At 32.8% G+C, this 24,781-nt stretch overlaps 1 protein-coding gene across 2 annotated transcripts in view; it reads left to right on the top strand.

Moving 5' to 3' along the window:
- Positions 1-203: 203 nt before the first annotated feature.
- Positions 204-24,781, top strand: part of LOC109535746 (pleckstrin homology domain-containing family G member 5) — a 122,807-nt gene continuing 98,229 nt past the window's right edge. Inside the window, exons 1-3 of one of the 2 annotated variants that reach the window (XM_019901707.2) lie at positions 204-444; positions 4,284-4,411; positions 12,471-12,520. In XM_019901707.2, the coding sequence (XP_019757266.1) occupies positions 4,285-4,411; positions 12,471-12,520 (177 nt within the window). In that variant the 5' untranslated portion in view covers positions 204-444; position 4,284. Of the gene's footprint in view, positions 445-4,283; positions 4,412-12,470; positions 12,521-15,289; positions 15,755-24,781 lie in introns of those variants that run through there. The other variant, XM_019901705.2, reaches the window with a different exon arrangement.

Genomic DNA, 24,781 nt, shown 5'->3' with positions numbered 1-24,781 from the left:
AATTAAATTCACTTACTAATTTTATGTGTTGACATTTACTTCTGAAAAAACTATAAAAAATGCAAAAAACTGCTAACACGCTTCATTAATCAATCCCTTGAAGAAAAACTCTTCAATGAATGACCTCCTATCCCAGACCGCGGTTTAGCATGTGGGTCTTTCTTTCGTGAAGATGTGTGTTGGCTGATTATCAGTATTCGAGCCGGTAGGTCAAGGTGCTTTCTCCATCAGTAACCCTAATCAATGAATTCAATGATATTTCGGAAATGATCAGCAAATCGGTCGCACATTGCAGTTGTAATCTATTTAATTATATAATTTGGCGGTTTTACAGTTGGTGAATTACGTGCGTGTTTAATTCATTGTTCATGGTGTGTGTGTGCAAAGTGCCCGCCATTGATTAAACACGTAAATCTTCATAGGGCTTCATTGAAAAACTACGAGGTATGTGTGGTCTGTTTGTATTTTTTTCGAGAAAATTCATTTGGTTGGTGATTTTTAGTTGGATTTTTCAATGTGACATGTTTTAGAAAATTATTTGCTGTCTTCAAAGCATTTTACATAAGCCATTCTCTATATAAAAATATTAAACAACTAACTTGGTGACTTTCCATAAAGGCAAAACACACACATTTCCAATAGGAGCCACACAAAGTGAAATTAACCAGTTCTGCTGTAATTTAATAAAATAATAACACGTTTTACTTAATTTTCTATAAAAATTTTCATTTCTTCTCAAAACTATAGTCAGCCAGTCTCTTGCATTTTGGTGAAAAGCGCACCTTCGAGATGGAAGCCATTAATCTGGCGTTCGAAATAAAGTAATACAGATTTAATTAAGGAAGTGATTGAATCCCGCGGAAAATAGCCATCAACTGGAAAACTAACGCAGATTATTGATTTTAATAAATTACACGAAGTTGTTTTTAATTAAAGTAATTAAATTCCTTAGTAGCTCTCAATTCAAAAATAAGTCCTAATGCATTTCTGTTATTGAGTTGCATTTGTAATTTTTTTTAATTTCAAATTATTATAAGCCTAATAATTTGTTTGAGTAATCCTTTAAATTCAAGGAGTGAATTCTATTCACCAAACTTATCTAATATAATCAACTTTTATGAACCGAAAACTTGAATTTTTCCAGGAAATACAAATTGGCTTGGAAGTTGATACAGTTTTAAAGAAAATGAAATTCTCAAATTTCTATATACCACCTTTGGCATACAATTTTCTTAAAACACTAGATTGTAAAAAAAATATGTAATTAATTGCGGTGTTTTTTTCTCTCCTAATTACTCTTTAGTTCTGGCAATTAGGAGCAAGTTAAACTCAGGGGTTTGTTGGTTGTGGATAACCGGTTCTAAGAATCAGTCAATAAAAAATGTTCATACCGTCTTCTACGAATTAAATAGCAATTCAAAAGGCAAATTGTTATGTGGTTGCTCGAAAGTAAAACGTTACAACCGTAAAAACTGCGTTTGATTTAGAACCGAGCGGAAAAGTCGCTAAGAGATAGTAAAACTATCAATTAGGTCAGAACGAGCGACAGGAGAAAAGCAAATTACAATTATTCGTTTCATTATTGTCTTATTTGGTAATAGGCTGAAAACTGGATGAAAGACGGATAAAGCAGGATATTTGACAAAACATTTTCAAAACAAGAATAAACGAATTAAATTATTTAAGAGCTGAATAAGTATCCTTACTTCTAACAGATTTTGAATTGGCCTTTTGAGTTGAAAGCCATTTGAATATTGAGTATAAAATTTAACCAAAATCACTTGCACCTCGAGTACCTAGTGGATGTTTCTAAAAATATTAAAATTACTCATATTTGAAAATATTTTGATTTGTTGATGAAATATCAGCAAATCAAATATATTGATGAAAAATACAAAATACACATGAGCAAAGGCTTGTTCCTCTAAATATTTATTTCTTGGTACTTTCATTAAAAAGATTTCTAACATCAAGTGACAGAATTCACAAATACATTTTTTCCTTAAAAGCAAAAACAAGTAAAAGCGAACATTATTACAAGTAAAGAAGTCTATAATGAAAATGTTTCGATTTGCCAAATACAAGCATACATGAATATATGTTTCTAAGAAAATATGATTCTCTTTATAATTTGTGATTTTAAGTTGATTTTAATATTCATTTTAGTAAACTATATCACAATAAACCATAAATGAGATAAAGTATAAGAGAAGTAAAAAAAAAACGAGGAAAATGTATAGTTTTAAGTGAGGCTTTGGTGAAAATTATTCGGCGTTTGCTACATTTTTCCCGAGCTCTCATCTAAATATTTCTTACTTAAAATTCGACTAATTCAGATTTTTCTTGATTAGTTTTTAATTTTTTGCCAATAAATATCCCATTTTCTTTAAAATGAGTATTTTATTTTCCGTTTTGTGAAAATTTTCGTAGCAGTTGATCGATTTCAGCATAGAAAAGCAATTTCACTGTTTAATTTTGCTGTTGAGAAATATTTGCTTATAGTTCTATTTATTTTTGTGTAGAATTAGAAATATCATTATTTAGCTTAATTAAACCTGAATAGAAAACAATTAAATGAACTAATCTTCTGAAAACTAAAAATCCTCTTACTTTAATCCTATCAATAAAATCGAGATAAATAACGGCTTGTGTAGTATGAAGAAACAATGCTGATGGCGAGTCTGGTCTCGATTCTTGATCAGCTGGTTTGGTCGGATGGAAGTCAACTTTTCTTTTTCTACAGTGAAAGATTGTCTTCTAGGTCAATGGTAACCTTCGGGCGGTTGCATCGACTTCTTCAAGTCATTTTCGGCCTGATCATCGTCTAAACGATTAGGCATCTACTGTTTTTTCCTATAAGGTATTTCAGGCACTCGTTCTCGATGTAAAATCTTACAAGCAATGAAAGTAAATGTATTCACTCTAACGGCAAATAATTAGTTCAAAATGTATTTTTTTTTAAATCCGCATTCCCTTTCCAACGTTTTTCACCGACAGTCAGACAGTAAAAAACTTCTGTTAATTAAATCCACTTTCTCAGAATACTTCCAAAACATCAAAGACCTTTATATTAATTTCTTCGCAAAATGATAACGCTAACTTTTCGCAGTTAAACCCGTTGATTTGTGATTCCAGTGCTCTTAATCAGAACTAAAAGAATTTTTAATCAATTTAAGTAACAACTCGTCCAAAGTTATTTAAAATGCGCGTTCAAAGGCATTTATTTAATTTTCGAAATAGCATTGAAAGTCAGCCTGCCACTTTAAAATCTAGAGTTGTTTTGATCTTATCCTATAAGTTTATTTCGCATTAACTGTGTAGTAGTATAAAGGAAAATATCTGTAGTTATTTAACTAATTAATTAATTAATACAGGAGTGAAGGCTTCGCCGAATTTTCCAGAATTTTGAAATTATCCAGAATTTAATTTACAATTCTACCTAATTAAAACAGCATATAAAAATAATTTATTAGTAATTGCATCATGGTTTTCTGGCCTTGTTGGCGCGTATGTATTGAAAAGTGTTAAAAAATAAATACAATATAATGTAAATATGTATATTTTTTTAAATTTTTTGTAAATTTTAATTGATTTTGAAAAACAATTCACTCAGATTAAATGCAATTTTGAATAAATTTCTAATTTGGGAAGAAAATTACAGATACAATGCAGTAATGAAAGGACGGTCCGAAACCTGCGATTTTTTGTCACATTCACCATGTGATTGAATCCGTCCAGAGCTTAACAAACCATTAGTGTACTCAATCTTGATTCTGTTGTAAATTTGCTTGAATTTGCTTCTGCTCTCAGTTTTTTATCGTTTGAAATACATTTTTAAAGTGTTTCGTAAAAACTGTTGATTTTAAGCTTGATCTGAGCATTGTTTAGAGCGGTGTTTACCTAATTTTTCAATAAATTCCACTTAATTAATAATGGTTTAAGCAATCTTGTAGATGTGCAATCGATGTGTTTTTAAAGGTTGTTCGGTTTTTGATGCCGGCAAGAGAGTAGCAGAGGGCGAGTAGTTTATTGCCTCCAATGGCAAAAGTGAATACTTAAATATTGCAAACTACTCAAACATATTTTGTCATTCAATGCGAATTGAAAAAAACTGTTAAATCAGAAGGAATATTAAAAAAACAGCAATTTAGAGTTCTAATTCTCCTCACATAAGAGGATCACAATATTTAAAACTTTTAACCAGATTTTTTTGTTTAGATTTTTGCTTTGTAAAAACTTAAAATGAATCGTTCCCTACATATAAGTAGTTCTTATTGTTGCAGCATGAGGGACCGAGATAGGAGTGTTTGGACTTTAGGATCCGGAAAATTTTCGACTCGTGAGGAGGATTTTGATACGGCGTTTTACTCGTTGGGCCTTACTGGATATGCGACGTATATTCTAGATGAAGGTATGTATTCTATTGTCTCAGGTTACAAGGCAGTTCAGTAAACTGTATGCAAAAAAATAATTTATCGCAAATTTCTCTAAACAAGACAAGACGAAAATCTCTAAACTATTTTTTTTTACAACTATTTATGTATTTTACTGTTTTTCTTATTGTCACCGCCTAAACGAACATCTGTTTCCGTTGGTTTTTTGATGAACATGTTTTTGTTGAATCAAGTAGCGCTTCATCAAGCATTGACCAAATTGATATTTCCAATTTAGTCACATTTTTTAAATAAATACAAAAAAATGCAAAGGAAATGAACATTGACTAGTAACAAATACAGCGAATCATCTTACTATTGAGAGATAAATTAATTAAAAAGTAAAACATAGGATTAATTGAAAAACTCAAACTGAGCTATTTTTAAATTGTGCCAATGAAACAGCAGGAACATGCAAAAACCATATAGAAACAGCAACAAATATCGAATGATGCAAGGAAAAAACGTTAAAGATCAGTGGAGACAATTTGCACTATAAAAAATCTACTAATAAAAATTTCAAATACTCGACTTTTTCGATAGTTTTCAAACGTCCTTATCCAGTGCCTATTCGTTACTTTTTGGCGAAGCAACATTAAAAGCAAAAAAAGGCAATAAAGCATCGTTAGTAAACATTTGCGGACAATAGGCAATCAGAATGCGAATGTATTTAAATTGCAAAGGACACACGTAGGCGAGGTGTTGATTTAATTTACTCATCAACCCAATTTAATCGCATTTTCATATTTGAAAAGGGCCCGGTCTCATCATAATAAAATTCGGCATTAACCCATATTTTAACGCGCAAATTATAAATGACCGTGGATTTCATGTCTGTTTCGAATGGAAATAGGGGTTGGGATTGTTTAGATGTGGCAGATTATGCTGAATTTGATCAATTCTAGATTGTTAGGGTTGAGCAAATGATTTTTACTAAAATGCTAGGGAAGGGAAGAAGTTTTTGAAATCCGTCTCACTGCAAACAATTTCTGTAAAAAATAGGTTTCATGTTTATTAAAAAATACAATTGCATATATTTTTCTTGTTATATTTTGGTTTGGTTTCGCAGTTCAAACTTCAACGTAGTGAAATCTTATTATGCGTGTTTATAAGCTTGTATTGCTGGACATTTGCAATTTTTCCCAAAAGACATTTCAAAAAAATCACATCAATAATTATGAATATATTGTGAGCACAAGTGCAGAAAGTCATATATCTTTCCATTAATTACTCTGGTGGAGTTTTTCACATATCGGGCAAAAATGATAAACGAGCACAATGTGATGGAAATTTATGGAAATATGAAATGCATGACCGGACGACACGTAATGCCGGATTTATTGATTGAAATGTACTTTGGTTTTAGCCGATTATTAACTTGGTCAGTTTGGGATCATTTTATTATCGCTCCAATATTAATAGCGCGTTTTAGGACCCTTTTCACTCAAACGCCATTACGGAACCGAACCAGTTTGCATTAAAGAAACTGTAATGGGCTCATATAAATATTCGCCATTTAAAATATTGAAATGCAAAGTTGACAGAATATGAAATCTTGGCTTTGAATATTCAGAAGTCGGCGGACTCAAATGGGGAACGAAATGATTTATTTACTTAGTTGGAAACTTTGCAAATGCGAACAGTGCGGGATCCAAAAAGAAATTGCGGAAGGCTTTGCCTTAGCTGAACTTTCCATTAACTGTTTTGGGGAAATCAGGTGGAAAACTGTAAGGTAGAATCGAGGGATTTAAACTTCTGTACATAAATTATTGTTTACAACTTACTAAAAATGGAAAAATAACAACATACAGATAGAATTTCGGCAAGAAAAACTGGAAAAACTCACAGGTTTCAACAATTGGCATTATTTTCACTATTCTTATTTGCCAACATGAAAAGTTGGTGAATTGTCCAGTGTTTTTTTATTATTTCTTGCGGTCTATTTTTATTTATGTGATGAATCAATATTTAAATGAGATCCTTACTAATTGCACAAAATTTTTAACAGAAGCTTTTACTTGTAGCAAAGATGTGAAATTTGTTTAAATATTTCAGTTAGATCATAAAGAAAAGCTCTGAAGCTCCAGCTTGTACAGGATACACATGTAAACCCTTAAGAGATGCGGTTCTGACATGAAAATCTTGTAGAGCGTAAAGTGCATTTGTATGTGTTTTTGCGTACTCCCAAAGCTCCTACACTATTTTTTACATTTCAGTTTGGGTTACTGTTTTTTTATTTGCATATCACTAATTAAAAAAAAATTGATAGAAAATTTGCTGAATGCAAGGGCCAGAGAATCGTGCTCGATTTTTACACTCCATATTTTTAAGAAACAAGCCATGACTAAAATAAAAAATACAGAGTGTCCCGTAAGCTCATGATCAAAAGGGTACCGCGATATTCTTTGGACCAAAAGAAGACGATCTGGCCTAACTTTTCTTAACAAAAAATGTCTGGCCCTTCTGACATTGATGGTCAAAGTTCTTCAAAAAAATTATCTTTTTTGAAATATCGGGTGAGTGGTACGATGTATTTAAGTGAAACTTGCTGTGAATTTGTTCTTGTAAGATATGTATGTAAGACTCATATTTTTATGAAACAATCGAGATCTGTCGTTTTGGACAAGTGGTGAATTTTTGAGTGTCGTGGTCCGAAACCTACCAGAACTTTTTAGTTCGAGGATGAAATCAAGTCATTTTTTTTAGGTGGATGTACTAATCATTTGTTTACAATTTTGTGTTCTTTGTAAAATCTTGTATCATTCATAGTTTTTGCGTAAAAAATTATGTCTCTTTTCTAGCACTTAGCAATGCTAGACATTTACTGCAAATATGCGCCGCGTAAACGCGTACGCTTTCACGCAAATTGTCTTCGCAAAACCTTAATATTTTGACCATATTGGTCACTTCCTTATTAGAAAAGGTCATTCAAAACGAATTTGTGAGATTGATTGACAATTATTTTAGGCCTCGTATCACGATATTTGCAGTTAATGTCTAACATTGTTAAGTGGCAAGGAAAGAAAAATATTTTTTTTCGCTAAAACTATGAACGCTACAAGATTTTACAAAGAGCACAAAATTGTGAATAAGTGATTAGTGCATCAAGCTAAAAAAAATGAGTTGATTTCATCCTCAAACTAAAAAGTTCTCTCAAGAAGAACACTCAAGAATTCACCACTTGTCCAAAACGGCTGAACTCGATTGTTTCATCAAAATGTGAGCCTTACATAAGAAAAAATTCACAGCGAGTTTCACTAAAATACATCGTACCATTCACCCGATATTTGAAAAAAGATACATTTTTTGAAGAACTTTGACCATCAATAGCAGAGGAGCCAGACATTTTTTGTTAATAAAAGTTAGGTCAGATCGTCTTCTTTTGGTCCAAAGAATATCGCAGTACCCTTTTGATCATGAGCTTACGGGACACCCTGTATAGTTTAAATTCATGCCAACGTTTTGAAGAATTTTCGAAATATTGACCTCTTTTTGATTAATAAGACACACAAGGGAATTTACGTGCGTAAAAATGGAATGTATAATTGGGGACATATTTGGCACTTTCATGGTAAAGTTTGGGGGTCAAGATACAATTGTACATTAAATTAAGTAAAAACATAATTTCATCACAGAACGCTTCTCTACATCTAAGACTAACGACACGAAAAAATTTTCAAATTGCTGAATAAAATTAATTTCACTGTAAGCAATTTACTGTGAAAAATTTCCGATACCCAAAACTGTTAGTTTCTAGTCAGAAACAATGGGCTCTAAGTATTAAAGTGGAGTAAAAACTACCTCAAGTCTCTAATATATTGCCCCCGACAGAATGACAAAGCCGCATTAGCTTCGTGTTGATTAATGCGTTGCTCTCTATACAAAAATAAATGGGCCCACAAAAACTTCCAAAATTGCTTTTATCAACTGGATATGTTGCGCTTCCGGCATTCTAATAATCTCAGATAACCTTCGTGTTAATGGAGTTTGGATCAAAATTCCAGGCAAAAAGATTGAGTCGGGATTTGCACGCGGAACTAATGAAGTTTGAACGATGTTATAGTGGCGTGTTCATATCGAATAAAACGAAGATTTGACCTAATTATTACTACTGCTAATGGTCGAGGCGAAAATTCTGTTAAAACTACGTAACTTTTGTTTCTTTGTTTTCTTTTCATAAACAGGTTTGCTAGTGCAACTCTACTTTTTAAACAATTGAAGCATTTTAAAGAGTTACCGGGAGTACTGGAAAAAATTGTATTGATTTATAAACTGGATACAAGTAGTGAGTAGCCAATTAAACTATTTCAAAAAGTTTCCAATGATTCATACCTTTACCGGTAAGCCGCTGTATAAAATCACCGCAATAATTCCGCAAAAGCTCCAATACAAACCTTGCGAAAACCGCAAAAGCAGTGACAAAAAATCAGCAAAGCTGCACATGCGAGCAACATAAATGTTACTTATAATGTAAAATATAAACTACAACCCTGATTTCCACCTACTGCGACAAAATAGATTTCCGTTCGCATACAGACCGCGGAAAATCCTGATTAAGATGTTAAGCTTGGAAAAAACAGCGTGAAATAATCAAGCTAAATGAGAGGGTCGTATGATAAGTTAATGACTCGTCGAGTAAAAAAAAAAATTCGGCCAAAAAACGTTTTATTTCTCAAAATAATCTCCTTTTTATAGATAGGTACACTTAGTCCAGCGTTTTCCCAACTTTTTTATCCCTTCCAAATAATATAATTTCTCGAGGTCTTCAAAATATGCGTTTGTTTAAATGATGACCTCTTCATTGGACCCAAATCTCTTACCGCCCAGCCAATTCTTTAGGTTTGGAAGCAGGAAATAGTCGCAAGGGGCTATGCTTTCCTCTGCGAAAAGCTTCCCCTCAAAGAGGCGAAAAGCCTCGTTCTTAATTTCAGGAAAAATTAGCATTTTTCTATCCTTTGCTTTAGCAAATGCATGTAGTATCTCGAATTTAGTGCTTCCGTCACAACTTTTGAGAAGAAGACTTTGGCTCAAAACATCTGCTTCTTCGAAGTTAATTGATTGGATTTCTTTAAGTGCGTACTTTGAAAGTAAAGAGGAAAATGAAATTGTTATTTATTATTTTGGGACGTAAAACACGGTCTTAAAACGCATTTAGTCGCTTTATCGTTTCAAATTGATTCAATATTATCATGCACATCTTTCAACTGAAACTAGGATAAAACACTAAACTGGTAGATAGGAAAATGAATTATTCCCGTAGGCAATAATAGCTGAACAATGAAATTTCCTCATATTTCCCTTAATTCTTATAAATTATTCGATCTGACAATGGGTACAGTGGAGGCTGGGTAATTTATAGCTGGAAAAAGCATATGCAGCTTCCAACGATAATGAATATAGCGCTCTTCATTTTGCAGAGTACGCTCAAACCATTTCGTTAAAACTTAGGAAAGTGTAGTTAATTAATTTTACCTCCAGGATGGAAAACTGTAGTTATAGTTCGAAACTCATGAGAGAATTTCAGTCGTTGTTAGGCAGGATCGAATAGAGATTCATTGCAGTAAATCAATTACAAGGAGCGAAAGCGAGTAACTGTTTTATTACACATTTGCTTTGTTATCGGTTTTTAGCCAAATGAGTTTTAAGGAAATAAATCATATAATAATCAATTTATTTGGGAAAAGGAGAATCAATCATTTAGGATCAGCGCAACTGCGAAGGAGATTTTGTGATTCTTAATTTCTTCTGAAAGTTACCAGCAAGTAAAAAACACGTTAATTTTTCTTGTGTGCATCTTGGAAAATTAATCTTGACTTGGAGTTTGTGAAATGATTAATTTCTTGCAAAGTGCAACATTCAAGCTGGAAAGTTCTGAAAATATAAACTTCAAGTCGCCAACTAAACTCTACATATTTTATTCCGAATATTCCATGCCATATAACTTGAGTGGTGATTGAGGAAACCAGCACTTGGCCTTTAAACTCTAATAGAGAATAACTGACATATTAGGCATAAATATAGACCTGAAGGAAATGAAATATATATCGCATTTGAAACATTAATAGATCCCTTAATGGAAAATAGCTGCCCATTCTAATTTTAGCCCCATTAACGATCAATTCTAGCCTGACTTGAATAGAATGAAAAGAAACAATTCGAAACCACCCTTGTAGCGTCGCAAGGGGTTATTATCCAGAAAAGCGGGAAAGAGGTGGAAAACATATATGCGTGTTGTAAAATATTTACCTTCATTCTAACAGTGTTTCAATTAGCTTCCTCATGGACTTAAACGTGCTTCTTCGCTTCTTACCTGGTTATTAAACTAGTTCGCGTGCCATTTGTCTGATTCGGTATTTCGATAATTTTTTGTTGAGTAAGTGTTTCGGTGAACTTAAAAAAATACTTTCAGAACCATTAATAGTAAAGTAAATAAAACTTCTAAGGTCATTTGTGTCAGAGCGTAGCTCAATGAGTAAACATTAATTTGAAAAGGAATTGAGCAATAGAGAAAAAGGTTGATTGAATAAATATTACTCTCAGAAGGAATTGTACAAAAAACTGAGCAATAAACAGTTGGTTTAAGTGTTTGTTTGTGTAAAGTTTTATAAACAGGTAGGTATATTTTTTGCTCGAGACAAAACTTTTGCATTTTTTCAAAGAAGAAGTCAGTCAAATGAAAACAAATAATCTTGAATCAATTACGATTTATCAATGGTTATTTTGTACATTTTTATCAAACTTTATTTTATTTGAGGGTATTTCTTGAATTGAGAATTTCTATTAGCTCTATTGGGAAGCTATGTTTTTTCTCAATACGTTTTTTATATCTTACGCACTGGATCTGCGGGAGATAAATGCAGATGGCAAAATTCTTTGGTCACAGGCTTATTTAAAATTAAAAACAAATTTCAAATCTCCAAGAGTTTTAAAAACAGCATTACAATAACTTACAAGTAATCAACACTTATAAAACTGAAATTAAAAAAGTCAAGATCTTATAAAAAAACTAATATGAGTCATAAAAAATAACGGGTAATTCCCTAGGTTTTACGAGTGGGTACATATTTGGTGTTCGATAGTAAAATCCAGAAATTCTCGGTAAAAATAGTTCGTGATTATCTGGATCTGGCAATCAAGCTGTGCCACACAGATAAGCTGAAGTGAAATAATAAGACAAACTGATCACGCAATAAAGCAATAATAGGGAAAAGGTTTAATAAAACTGGATGATTCGTGTGTGATATGCACTATTTTTAATTTTTATATGGAAGTAACCTTTGAGTTGTTTACAAAGGAAAGTTCTATTTCTGGACAACAAAATTATGAATAAAATGACTTTTATGAAAGAAAAGACTTTCTGAAGCTTCTACTTTGGGTTTTAGAGGCTAGTGAGTCGGCGATGTTTCAGACTAAATACGAAGTCCATAAAAATTATTTTTTTCTCACAATATTTCGTTAGGAAAATGTTGAAAATGGCAAAGTTATTCAAAAGATTAAGATGAAACATTTTTATAAACAAGGGCCCTTAAGAGCATCGTTAAAAATACAGGGGGTTAAAGTTTAATGGAAAAACATAAAATTGAATATTTCTGAAACCGCTTTATATACTTTAATGATGTTTTCCATGTGTAAAAATTATGCCTTGCACGAAGAAAAGGTCAGATAGATTTGTTGCTTGAAATTGAACAAGCAATGATGAACTAAAATTAGGTTTTTTGATAAATTAAAGACGCTCAATTAAAAAAAGTTAATGTTGGTTAGGCGTGCAACTACTGAAGGAAAAACATGTTTCTTTTAGTAGAAGCATTGCTAATGAACAGCTACTGACTGACACGTGCATAATTTTCTTCCAATGCTCTAAGCGGTATCGGTGATATTAATAAATTGTCATATTTTTTAATAAAACTTATATCTTTCTCTTAATATAATACCAGCAATTACGTCCTAAAGTTTGAGGGACTACTTGTGAAGCACTCAGTATATGTGCGAGCAAAATATTTTAAAATATTACTTTTTCAAATAGCGTTTGATTTTCAGGTTCTCCTTCCGAAGAAGAACACAGATCAACCGATCCTCAACCTCTTTTGGTAAGTTTTTCTAAATTTCTCTGGTTTTTTTGAAATTTTAAGTAATTTTAAACTCGTTTATCAAAAATGCGACAAAATCAGACCGCCGAAAAATTAGTTGTGAAGTCCATAACATATCACTTGATAATAAGTGATTAAATTGAGGAAAAATTGGCCGGTTTGAGGTAAGTAATGAACATAAGTCTATGCAAGATTTGATTGGCGACGAAAAAGTACATTTTATTTTCTTTAGAATAAAACACTATTTTTGTGATTCGCAAATGGTGCCATTAGTTATATGCAATTTAACGTTTTCAACTGCCTCAGACAAGATAACTTGCCTTACGTACTTTCATTGTCAGCATACCTGAGCTTTGGAGCCAGAACTAGGGAAAATTTATGTTTCCCCATTTAACCTTATTCTAATTGTACAATGAGGTATGGAAATTGCTCCGTGGGTGGCATCTGAGTTATATAAATCAAGCTAATTCCGCTTTAATTTGAAGAGGAGAACGCCATGATGGTGTGCGGTTCTTTGTCAATAAACTTCAACGGGAAATTTTCGCTCTAACGTTTTGAAGGTTTGTGGAGTTTGTTTCGAGGGAAACAGCAGAGCTTTCCATAATATCTTGGACAATTTAGAAAATCTGGAAAATAACAACATTGCTTCGAAAAATGGTGCGAAAAAGTTTTCAGTTTCAATTTGAATCTGTTAATGTATCCAACAGCGTCTAGAAAATAAGTAGCGATCAAGATATTCATTTGAATTTTGGTTGTCGCTTCTCGAACATAAAAAATAAACCTAAACAAATTAATGGTACATAATTTGTTTTGCTAAATTTGCGTAGAACCGGGATAATGTAAGGGCAACTTAAAACACTTGAACAGAATTTCCGTTTTATCATTTGAACATCTATTCGATTAAATCTGGAATTCTAATCGCCTAGAAAGCATTGTATAATTTCCATTATAGCAAAATGCTGTTAGCCTGAACATAATAGCCAGATTGTCTGCAGTCGAGTTGAAAAGTCTGGAAATTCGTTACTGAAAGGAAAAATCCCGATTTAGCCTTAGCTGCTGATTTGTGGAAAAAGGTGAAAACAAGTGCATCGATTAGCTCCGAAATGCGAAAGACAGGTTTAGTTGTGAAATCGATTCGGTAGCGTGTTCTGGGACCAATTTATTTGATACATCACGGCAGGTAAAATGCGGTAAATCCAACGGGTTGCTGTTTCACTTCTAGCCCCATGGCGTGTGATATAGACAATGGATTTCGCCATAAAAGTCTGATTTGTTGGTGAAAATTTGCCGATAATTCCATACAAAGGTAAATTATTATTACTAGATACTTAACACCTGAATTGAAATCTCGGCTTTGCCCGTGATTATTTAAACGCTTCGCGAAAAATTCATATCTTTTTACGCCATCGGTTTTTTTCAAAAAGTACCGAATCATGCAACTTTAACGAAATTACTGTTCAACCTTTGGAAATAATTGTCAGCCCGTATTTGCAACGTTTTCTCACGTGGCAACCAATAAAAAATCTTCAAAAGCCCTGAATTGAATAACCCTGCGTAAGTAGGCGAAAAAATTCAAACTTTATACCGAGCTTCACGACATAGAAGAAGCTTTACAAAATAAAATGAACACTATAAAAATATGAAACGTTTCAACCTTGATCCCAGTAAATATCCACTAAAATAACCTTTTAGTGTAGTTTGCTGAAAGAACAATAGACTGAAATTTGGAACATTGAGACCAGAATAACTGCTGGCATTAAATTTTAATGCAGCATTCAAGGCATCAGCCTACTGATAGGTTACTCGCAAAGTAAAGTGTAAATGTGCCGACAAAAAGTTGAAACAAAGCTAATTGCTTTATTATTTACAGATACCGATCAAAATATGAGAACAGCATTTATTTACTGCTGCAAGATATTTTCTGGTTGTAAATGTAGAACAATAAAATATTTGCGGAAAAAAATATGGTAAGCGCGTCTAAAGTAACTAAATCGTGGGATTTGTTTTATATGCAACTGCGTATCAGTGGAATGTAGAACGATCTAGGAAAATGTAGCTTTCTTTGGATAGTAGGACATTATTTGCAACGGCCACATTTTTCCAAAATTTATTCGATTTTTTAGGACTTTTGAAATCATATGCGCTCTTCTCATTTTTTTTGGTAGTTTTCTCTATGATTTTTTCTAGTAAAATAATAACCATTTTTAAACTTTGTCTTTTCTTGATCTTAATAGCAGCGTAGAACTGTTTTATATAGGTAGATACTATTTTTTAAATATTTCCTGATAATTTTTAAAGGTCGTAAAAATATTGGGCGTCAAAACTACAAAAAATAATTTTATTTTTATTAATAGTTCAAACATCCTTTTTTCGATTTCATTAAATTTCTGGCCTGTTGTTCATTGTATAAGACTGAATGTTAACATCAACTAGATGATAATCAGGACTTCCCCTATTCAATAAAATATAATCCATATAATAAATAATGATAAAATGCTTCGTTTGGGATCTATACAGAGTAATAAAATTTATTTAATAATATGCAAAGTTTTTGAACTCGAACTGAAAATCATCGGAAATTGCCCTATATATTTTAACAGAGATACGGAGAGAAACCTTTCATTCAGACCAGTTTACTGACTTAAAAGGCGTATATTTAAGAATGTATTTTCGATGATGCAGAGCGCAGGAAAGGTGCCTACATGTCTCGTCAATCTCGTCAAGCAACTATACCTGCCTATCAATATATTTTGATATCGGTTTAAAAAAATTAAAAAATGTGCAATAACAAGTAAATGCAAACAATCGACTGGCAGTACCACCACCATCACTTTTTCGACTTCCACGATCGTGTTTTTTCCTCACCGTCACATGTGGAGTGTTTTACTCGCCCGATCTGATATCTATAGACTTAACCATACCGACTTGCTAGTTGTTTTAAAATCGCGGAAAGTAAAAACGTCTCGCGTGTCGTGGGAATTTCGCTGATATTTCGAACTTTTACTCGCTCGCAAATTAAATTTTGCTCGTTAGTATTGGGTAATCGTGGCGCTGTGCTGGGTTTCAATAAGTAAATAATTGTGTTGTGTATCATTCCTGTGAAGTTCCGTAATGACCGTCAGTGCAAAGTTTTCTAGTGTTTTTTCCCCGGATTCAGTGCGCCATTTGGATTAAATCATCTGATCAAAATTCCCTTTGATTTTCATGATAAACCATTACGAATTCGGTTTCGTAGTAAGTCCAACTTGAGGAATGCTATTCTCAAGTCGTATTTTCACCCAAAGCAAAGATAGACATTTATTTCGCTGCCAAACCAAAGCATGTTTGTTGTGCTGTTTCCTGCTAAATAGGACGAGAATTTCAAGGCTGGAAGCCTGCTTCTCAGCCCTTATTGAGCTGAAAAGTACGTTACAAGCGGTGGTAATAGTAGATGATTTTAGTTACTCCATAAAAGCTTCATGGATTCATTATTTAAGCCGCCTGACCTAGGTTTTGTGGTAGTTTCCTAGCGAGATAAAATTGATGAATTTTTCGAATTAATTTTTTTCTTACTCCCTTGAGGCTACAAGCCACTCGTGCTTGCAAAACGCCAAGAAAATTTTCTGCTACTGCTTAAAATCCCGAAAAACTCACCAGTTTCAAGCAATGACCGCGAAAACAGAACTCTTTTGATTTCCCAGTTAAGTTGGCATTGACATCGTAACATCACAGACCAATGTGTAGTCAGACAACCTAATTAACAGATGTTTAAATTGGGCAGCTAAAAATAATTGCTTGCAAATTGTAGTTCTTCGAGGACAGTTTACATATTTACTTTTCCTAGGTCAGTTATTTAGTGTTGCCAAGATTAAAGAAAGAAAACAACATTCTCAATTTTAAGTTTACTTAAATAATCGGCTTTATTTAAATTAAAAATTTTCTCTTCAATAAAACAACGCATGTTTTTGCCTCATACTATTGCCAATTGAATTTAAAAATGTGCATAAACAGCTTCTTGTAAAGCTCTTCTCTGGACTTATTTCGTTTGTCTCCAGCTCACTAAAAATACATCTGGGTGTCTGCATCGTCTGCAATTAGACACAAAGAAACCTTCATAAAGCAGCTTCTCATGAGAAAATACGAGGATTTCACTACCTTTTGTTCCTTTACTTATTGCAAAAACCGATGTTTATTAATTTTTATTTCAAATTTGAGGTGCACGAAGAGTCGCAAATTTCTTGAATATAAATTTTCTCATTTAATGCTATATTTATGAATTTTTTTAGTGTGATTTTTAGTAGATTATTTATGGCTTAAAAAATGAATTTGTCCCATTAACACCAAATATTTCTGATAATAAATTAAATAATACAGTTCTATTTTAAATATAAGTAATTTGTAAAATAGTTTTTTTTAATTGGCCAAATCTCTGCAACTAATTATAATGCATTAAATCGAAGCTAATTGTGTACGGAAATAATTATGAAAATTTAATGGAAATAGTATCTAACCTTTTAACCTACTGATCGAAATAAACATTACATCGCTAAATTTGCCATAATTTTGGAATTGGATAAATTCTATTTGCTGTTAAATATTGAATTTTGCATGAAAGATACTTTAAATAACGTTTCTACAGGGTGAAAAATGAAGCAATGCTAATTTTTTTATGCCATACCAAAAAAGTTTGGATGGGCTTTTTCGGCGGGTTTTTGGGTTTCAACACTAAGGGATATGCCCTTAGTGTTGATAGATTTCATATCTCAAAACGGTTTTTGCAATTTTCAACTGTCTCATTTAATTACTTCTTCTCAAAAAATCAAATCTAGAGCTCACGTGAAAGCCAAAACTTGATAGTCGACTTAAGAGAAAAAATCAGTTTACAGGGCTGCATAGAAGTGCAACCGATCCTAATCGATCGGCTCGGAAAATCTCAGATTCAGGAAAACTCAAATTAAGTAAAGTTTATTTTCAAGCAGTCTGTTCATTCATGCAGTTCTGTATATTGAAATGTTCGACAAGAAAAGTCGATCATGAAGTTTTAGCTTCAACAGTGGCTCCAGATATTAAGAATCAGTCCAAGAGAAAACATGTTCAAAATCACCACAAATCCAAAAAGTAGATTTTTCGTTCCATTGTTATCTTTTTCATTCTGTAGGAACTTTGTCTCAAGCACCTAATTTTGACAAAAACATAGACTGACAGAAAAATAATTGAACTATTTAAAGCTTCAAGCAGAAATAAAATCGCGGGCAGCAATTAGACGTTATTCAATTCCAAAATTGGGGCCAATTTGGCCGCGTATCTATTATTTTCATAAGTAGTTCGCTGTAGTTTTTTAGACGGTAATTTTATCTGAATCGTTTGTAGTTTTAATCGCAATTTGTTATTTCTTTGACCTTTAAATGATATTTTAAAGCATTTTAATTATTAGTAAGATCCTATAAGAAAAAAATAACTGCAACATTTTTTCCACTTGCTGATAACTGTCATTCTCTGGCTAATTAAAAAAAAATCCATAAATTAGAGAAACTACACATTCAATATATAAAGTGATCTGTAAACATCTGTAAACATCTGTAGCAATCGTCCATTTGGAGCTTCCCATTATTTTTACATCAATAGTTTGAAGGAATAAATGTTTACTTACTTCACCGTAGAAATCTCAAAAGCGACTTTTTCAAAATAAAGCTCACTATGGAGTCGGTACTTTCTGATATTCAATATATTATAATTGCTTGTAACACATTAATTAATTGTCAGGTTGAAATAGTGAAATAAAATATCTATCTTTGCCTACACTGACCAGCAGCACTATTTTTGAAAGAGAATATTTTACTCTTTACCTTAACTACGGTATAAAAAGTCTTGTAAGTAATCGGAAACTTTTAGCAGCGAATGAGTTTAAGAATAAACCACCAAATATAATTTGAACAAGTTGAAATAATTAACTGAAAATTACGGAAACTTTTACTTTGTCAAAACATACAAGGTATTGTCCAGGTCGCTGTAGGAATTTGTTGATTCCTTTATTGAAAAGTTTACACTATTTTGCCTAAATAAGTAAATCCCAAGATAAACATCGTGACTATACCGGCAAATACAGTTTGCAAATGGCGATATTTATCAGAAAAATTCAGTTCAGTAAATATGAACTACAAAGATTGATGACATGTCTAGTAAATATCTCTCAATTCTTATCAGGACGTATATTATTTTCATAAATACTCAGCCACTTGAATTACTACTGAACATTAAATCACGTGGAAAACTTCGTGTAATATAATGCGTAAAACTGTTGAAATTAAGGATCAATAAATTATTTTTTCTATAAATCGGGCTAATTATAGAACAATCGAATGGGGATTATTCCTCCACTATCAATAAATGAATAAAATGCGATACAAATTTCCCTAAGCGCACTGACCCATATTAGCTTCATCCCGCTTCTCCGTTTTATCTCTTTGTCGTATTGCGTAGCAATCACATTATATTCAACAATGCAGGTCGACGTGAGTAAAGTAATTGATCCAATTTATGACCAATTGAGATAATCAAGCAATTAAACAGAATAGTTTAAATTAGGAAATGTATTGTCATTGAATAATCAGTATATATCTGCAACACAGTTCAGTAATTTACTGCGCGCATTAATTTGCAACAGCAAACAAAGACATTTTGTTTCATTTAAAAAAAGCTTCGACAGTTTCAAACTAAAAAAATGTCTACCATTAATTTTTTCAGGCTTTATCGCAATTGATTTTCTGCGGAGAAAGCTACTTTTCCAGCAACGATTTAGTGAGAAAATTTCCGAAAAAATAAAGGCACACCAAACCACTGCTTGCACATAGTTATCGCGATAATTAAAACCAACGAGACAATATTAATACCACATTACCCAGGTACATTCGTTATCAAATATTCCAGGCTTAAGCGCCAGTTATTTTGTCCACACTACATTATACATTAACGATAAATTAGCAGCCCGTCGGAAAATTTATTTCAGCGCTGGAAATGTTTGCCGAAACGTTACCTATTTGTTTGATTCGAAAAATACACAAAATAGTCGCCTTGAGACATCGGTTTCAATGTCAAAATCTATCCAATCAATTAAATATTAAAAATAAAAATAATCGTCGCACATTTTGACAGCGGACATCGGCGATATTGAAAAGTAAATATATTGAATCCGGCAGCCAAAACTAAGTTTCGAACATTTAATAAATGTTTTATTAGTAGTGCGTATTTTTTGTGAAAGCTCGGATTTTAGGCTGGCCCGAATTAAGTCCAGATTTTGTCCCAATAGACCGCGTTAGCGATTGATTTTAGGAAGCATCTAGGCAATGGAAAAGGTTTAAACTTATTACAAAGTGAATGAAATTGTCATAAATGGTGCTTATTTTGGCTACATTTTAAGAGAGCTTTTTAAACATGTTTTTAAACAAGACATTGTGTACAAGCGCAAATTATTAATTAAAATGAAATGCTTGCAATATTTAAAATTCTCTTGTTCTGTGGAAGTTCTCCAAAAACGCTGTTTATCGTGTTATACTTAAATTGTTTTAGAATTTATTTCGTGCTTCTCCCTAAGAAATTAATAAATTTTAAACAGCCTGAGCAGTCTTTATAAGCAAAAACGATAAGTACAATTCTCCTTATCATACCTAACACAAATTGCGCTGCTTATGACAAACACTTAAATAACAAAAGATAAATTAATTTTAGACCAGATAAGGTAATCCATGAAATCAAACTAATATCATCTTTCCTGCCATGAATAGCACTTGCTAATTTCATTGTGTTAAATCTCGGTTGATTTTTCGGAACTATTTTCTTTGAGTGTTATGCTTACTGAAGCGGTTTTTAACGTGTCGGGAAATGCCTGTTTAATATTCGTCAAAATTGATTGAAACATTTTGAGGAATTACATTGAAAATTATATAACCACACTTTTCATGTTGATGATACGTTGCAAGCTCGGATTCACTAAAGTAAACACAAATCAGCGAAATGATTGATACGTTTCCGCATTAATACTTTCAGTTTCTTTGGACTAATGCAAACATTTGATGTGTTTGCGTAATAACGTCGCGACTGATTTTCTGCTTTTTGTTTTATAACTTATCTACAAAATCCTTTATTTATGTCTGTGAGCAATCATATGTTTATGGACAAAAGTTGGTCTAATACTGAACTATTTCTGCAACAGTTTGCATATGTTGTCTATTAAAAGATTGCAAAAAAATCATTTGGAAGGCCACTTGAATGTCGAATGTGAACAACTTAATTTTCCAATATGCACTGTACCACACTTCTTTTAGCGTCATATTGTTTTATTGGCTCCTCTCCCACCGCGTTGCAGACATTCTTCATAAGGCAATAAAGATCCATATCGGAATAGAGGAAAAAATATTTTTTAAAAAATGAGTGAATTAAGGAGTAATTTTAGCATTTTTTACTCTTAGCATAATGGGGCTTGTATACAATTCCAAGAGGTTCTCCAAACCCGTCCGTTCTCTTCCAGTCCTATTTTCTATATATCTTGCTTCATGCGCTTCCCAACTTTTTCTTGGTCGTCCTTTTTTCCTTCTATTGGCAAGTTTCCATGTTCAAATTTGTTGTGATATTCTGTTCTGATCCTTCCCTCCTCATGTGTCCATACCATAGTGGTTGCTTCCTTTCAATTTTATTGATTAATGATGTGTCAACTTGCATTATTTCTCTTATTTCGTTTCTTTTCTTTTCTTTTTTCAATTTTACGATATAATAATCTCTTTTTACTGCATCGTCTCCAGCGCAGCATCTCTGTTGGCCATATTTATTTTTCATCTTATTATTCAACGTCGACACCTCACTTCCATAGGTAACAGAACTCGACAAATGAGTCAAACATCCGACTGCTGGTTTCTTAAAATTTTTCTCTGGTCAAGCTCGAAAAATCTATGGAGAAAGCGCACTGGAAAATAGCAGAATGTTAATACAGGTGTTTCATTCCCAATATTTCCTCAAACATTTATTTGTTTTCGACATCGAGACTGGCTTTCTTTATTGTTCCAAACAGCTCAGCTTCTACGATTTAAATTGCTAAAATCCGATGTTTGAATGGAAACAATGGCTTTTGATAGCCTTGCCACAAACATGATATGTTAATTAGTCTGAGCAATCGCATCTATTTCGGTAGTTGGGCACATTTCTTTGTTTCACTTTAGATCATTCGGCTAATTACCGAAACATCAACAAAACCTCATCCATAGAGAGCTGTTGCAAGTGCTGTTAGAAATCGTCATTCGTTACGAACATTATTTTTGCATAAAACTGATTGCTTATACGAACTGTTTACAGTTGATAAATCTGATTTTTTTATATTTTCAAGGCGAGTTTTGTGTCTGAGTAACTAAAGGTTTGAGTGAAAACCGCATCAGTTTATATCAACTTGTGGGGAGTCCCAAAGTGCCTTTCTTTCTTTGGGAAGATATTTTTTTAGGACAACCTAAAAGCTGTGAAAACCACCAGTTGTTATCAATTGATTTTTGAAAGACTGAGGATTTTAACTCCAGCTGAAATTTGCTACTTGCAGGAGTTATCGTCGAAACATTTGCGGTTTTTGATAGTCACCAACACTGCCCATTTTATCCAGCTCGTCCGTTGTCAACGAAAAGTCTAAAATAGCATTTCCAGCCAATATTTTGAATGCTATCCCAACATCTTTATTTCTGTGTGGAGATATTTTTATATTTTGGCGACCATATTATGGCTCACTTGTTCAATTACTGGCGCCGCTATTTCCGTTAATTTTCGCATCGGCTCGATGAGCCCTAAAGTTGTTTGATTTTCACTCAATGCAAGTCTCCAGATTCAAGTAGTCACACACACAGATCAAATAATGCCATTGATGAAATCAAACTAGTCTAGAAGGACTGATGAAGTTGTGCATATGCACACCTGATGTTGAATACAAAAATAGCAACTTATTGGCGTCAAATAATGGGAATATTGATGTGTTTATTCGGACACTGTGAACCTCCACATAAACCAAAGGACAAGGACAAATTATTCTACTCCACCTACTATTTCATATTTAGCTGCGGAAAGTTTTACTCGCGTGATTTGGCATTTGGGGGTTTTTGAATTTCTCCTGCTGTCGCTTTTCCAACAGGTTATTTCAGATTCGGATTGACGCATTTGGAAACTGTTTTAGGAACATTCACCCCGATAGGAGAAACCTTTGCAGTTTAGGCCCTTAGAGGGATTCCGGGCAGGGGTTTAATTAGCGGGTGAAAACATATTTTTAGATCGTTCCCGTTCTCCCATGTGATAATTAAATTCAACACACTTTAGCCCAACTGATCAAAAAATTTGGCCAATTCACAGCATCGAATTCTGGCCGCCAGTTCGCTAGGTGAAGCAAAATATATATCGAACTTAATATACGATGGAAAATCTGCTAGTTTTATGGCACTGACGTAATAAAGATTTTCGAGTGTCCAATAAACTTTTGATTTATAAATGTTTACAACTGATATAAAATGCTTGATGGTGATGTCTTCTAATTATATGGCCGACATTTTTATAGCGCTAGATGAGTTGAAGAAACTTGCAGAATTCTGGTTATTTCTTATCGAAGTACCCGGTACAACATGAAAAACGACATCAAATTTTTGTTCAGCTTTGTGTCTATGGCACGTGTATGTTGTTTGTTAGTCATTTTTGGCGAATTTTCAAAGGCTCACTTGTACTCAAAAATGAAGCTGAAACGCTTGCGTTTTGAGCTGGCAGCGGAAAATGTTCTTCTGTTTATGGTTGTTTGGTTTCTCACTTCAACTGATTAGGAAAATTGCGGTAAACAGTTACCTAATTAATATTAATTGTGTTAGTGACTAAAGTCAAATTAATGAGACTCCATGGCATTACATACACTGGAAACCATTTAAAAGCGGGACATTCGTATACAATTTATTGCCCAATTTCACAAACTAATTGTGAAGCGAGAAAATGTATTCTAAAGAACATATTGTCACATTTGTGTCGCAGAAGACAAAGCCAAGTGGAGAACTTTTTAGGAGCGAAAATTGACTAAAATTAATTCAGGATTTTTTTTCAAGCAATCAGAATTTGTAATAAATATCTACGAAATATAATTTAAAAAAATATGGCAAATTAATGCAGCATAATTGAATATTACCTTAATGTGCTAGAGTTATTGCGGCGTATAAAGTACGAAAATAAATCTAAATCTAATTTCTATTCATATTCAAGAAAAAATAAGAGTTGTCAGATCGGGCGAGTGTGGCAGCAAAAATCTTGAAATTTTAAAATTCGTTTGTTGTAAACGTGGTCTCAATAGTGAACAAAATGTTCCTTAAAAAGCGTCTATTTGCCAGCTATTCTCCCTTGGTCTATAAAGAGAATTCCATGAGCCTTTTTTACGTTCAGAGTTCAAGAGTAAAATTTCACCTTAAACCGACCTATATCAAATTTTACGAGGCACTCCCTAATACTTTCTTTAAGGATATTTAAGCTATTTGTAAAAACTGCTTAAAGTGGATCAAACATAACAATTATTTGGATTGTCTAAAGTGTTTTCCATGAGTTTATTGCATTTATCACTTCTTTATGATGAACATCAAGATACTTTATATTTTTCGAAAAAATCGAACTCTATCTCTTATGGAATTTGAATCGAAAAAATCAAAATTTGTGTAATGGATAGTTTACAACCCAAGACGCTCCCCAATATGCACCCATTCGATAGTTGAGTCCATAATAAAGAAAATTCGATCGGTTAAAGATCGTGACTAGTCCGATTAAAAACCGGTTAAAATTGACCAAAAATTTGAAATATTTGAAATTTGAGGCTTCTGACGAGTTTTTTAATGAGGGTATTGAATTTATCGCTTCTTCTGTATGTAAAATGATGTACAATTTAAAGAATTTGGAGAGATTTAATATCTTTTGAAAAAAACGATCTCTACCCCTTATAAAACTTTCGATTAAAAATAAAAATTTTACATGCGTATTTTTTAAGAAGCTCCCCAATATACACTCATTCGAAGGTTGAGTCCAAATTAAAGAAAATTATTTCGGTTAAAAATGATGTCGGTCAAAAACCGGTTAAAATGAACCAAAAATTTGAACGGAATTTGAGAGATGGAAAAACTAAATAAATATTGTTTAAATACTTTTTAGGAAAACATCTGTTGGTCACCCGAAAATTGTAAGCTGATGTATCCAGCTCCAGCTTTTTACAAATATAAAAAAATATAAATTTTGGTGCTTGTAGGA

The sequence above is a fragment of the Dendroctonus ponderosae genome, unplaced genomic scaffold (assembly GCF_020466585.1).
Source record: "Dendroctonus ponderosae isolate FM_Combo_2020 unplaced genomic scaffold, Dpon_F_20191213v2 Dpon_F_20191213_3, whole genome shotgun sequence".
Lineage (NCBI taxonomy): Eukaryota > Metazoa > Arthropoda > Insecta > Coleoptera > Curculionidae > Dendroctonus > Dendroctonus ponderosae.
This window is presented reverse-complemented; position numbering and strand designations above follow the sequence as displayed.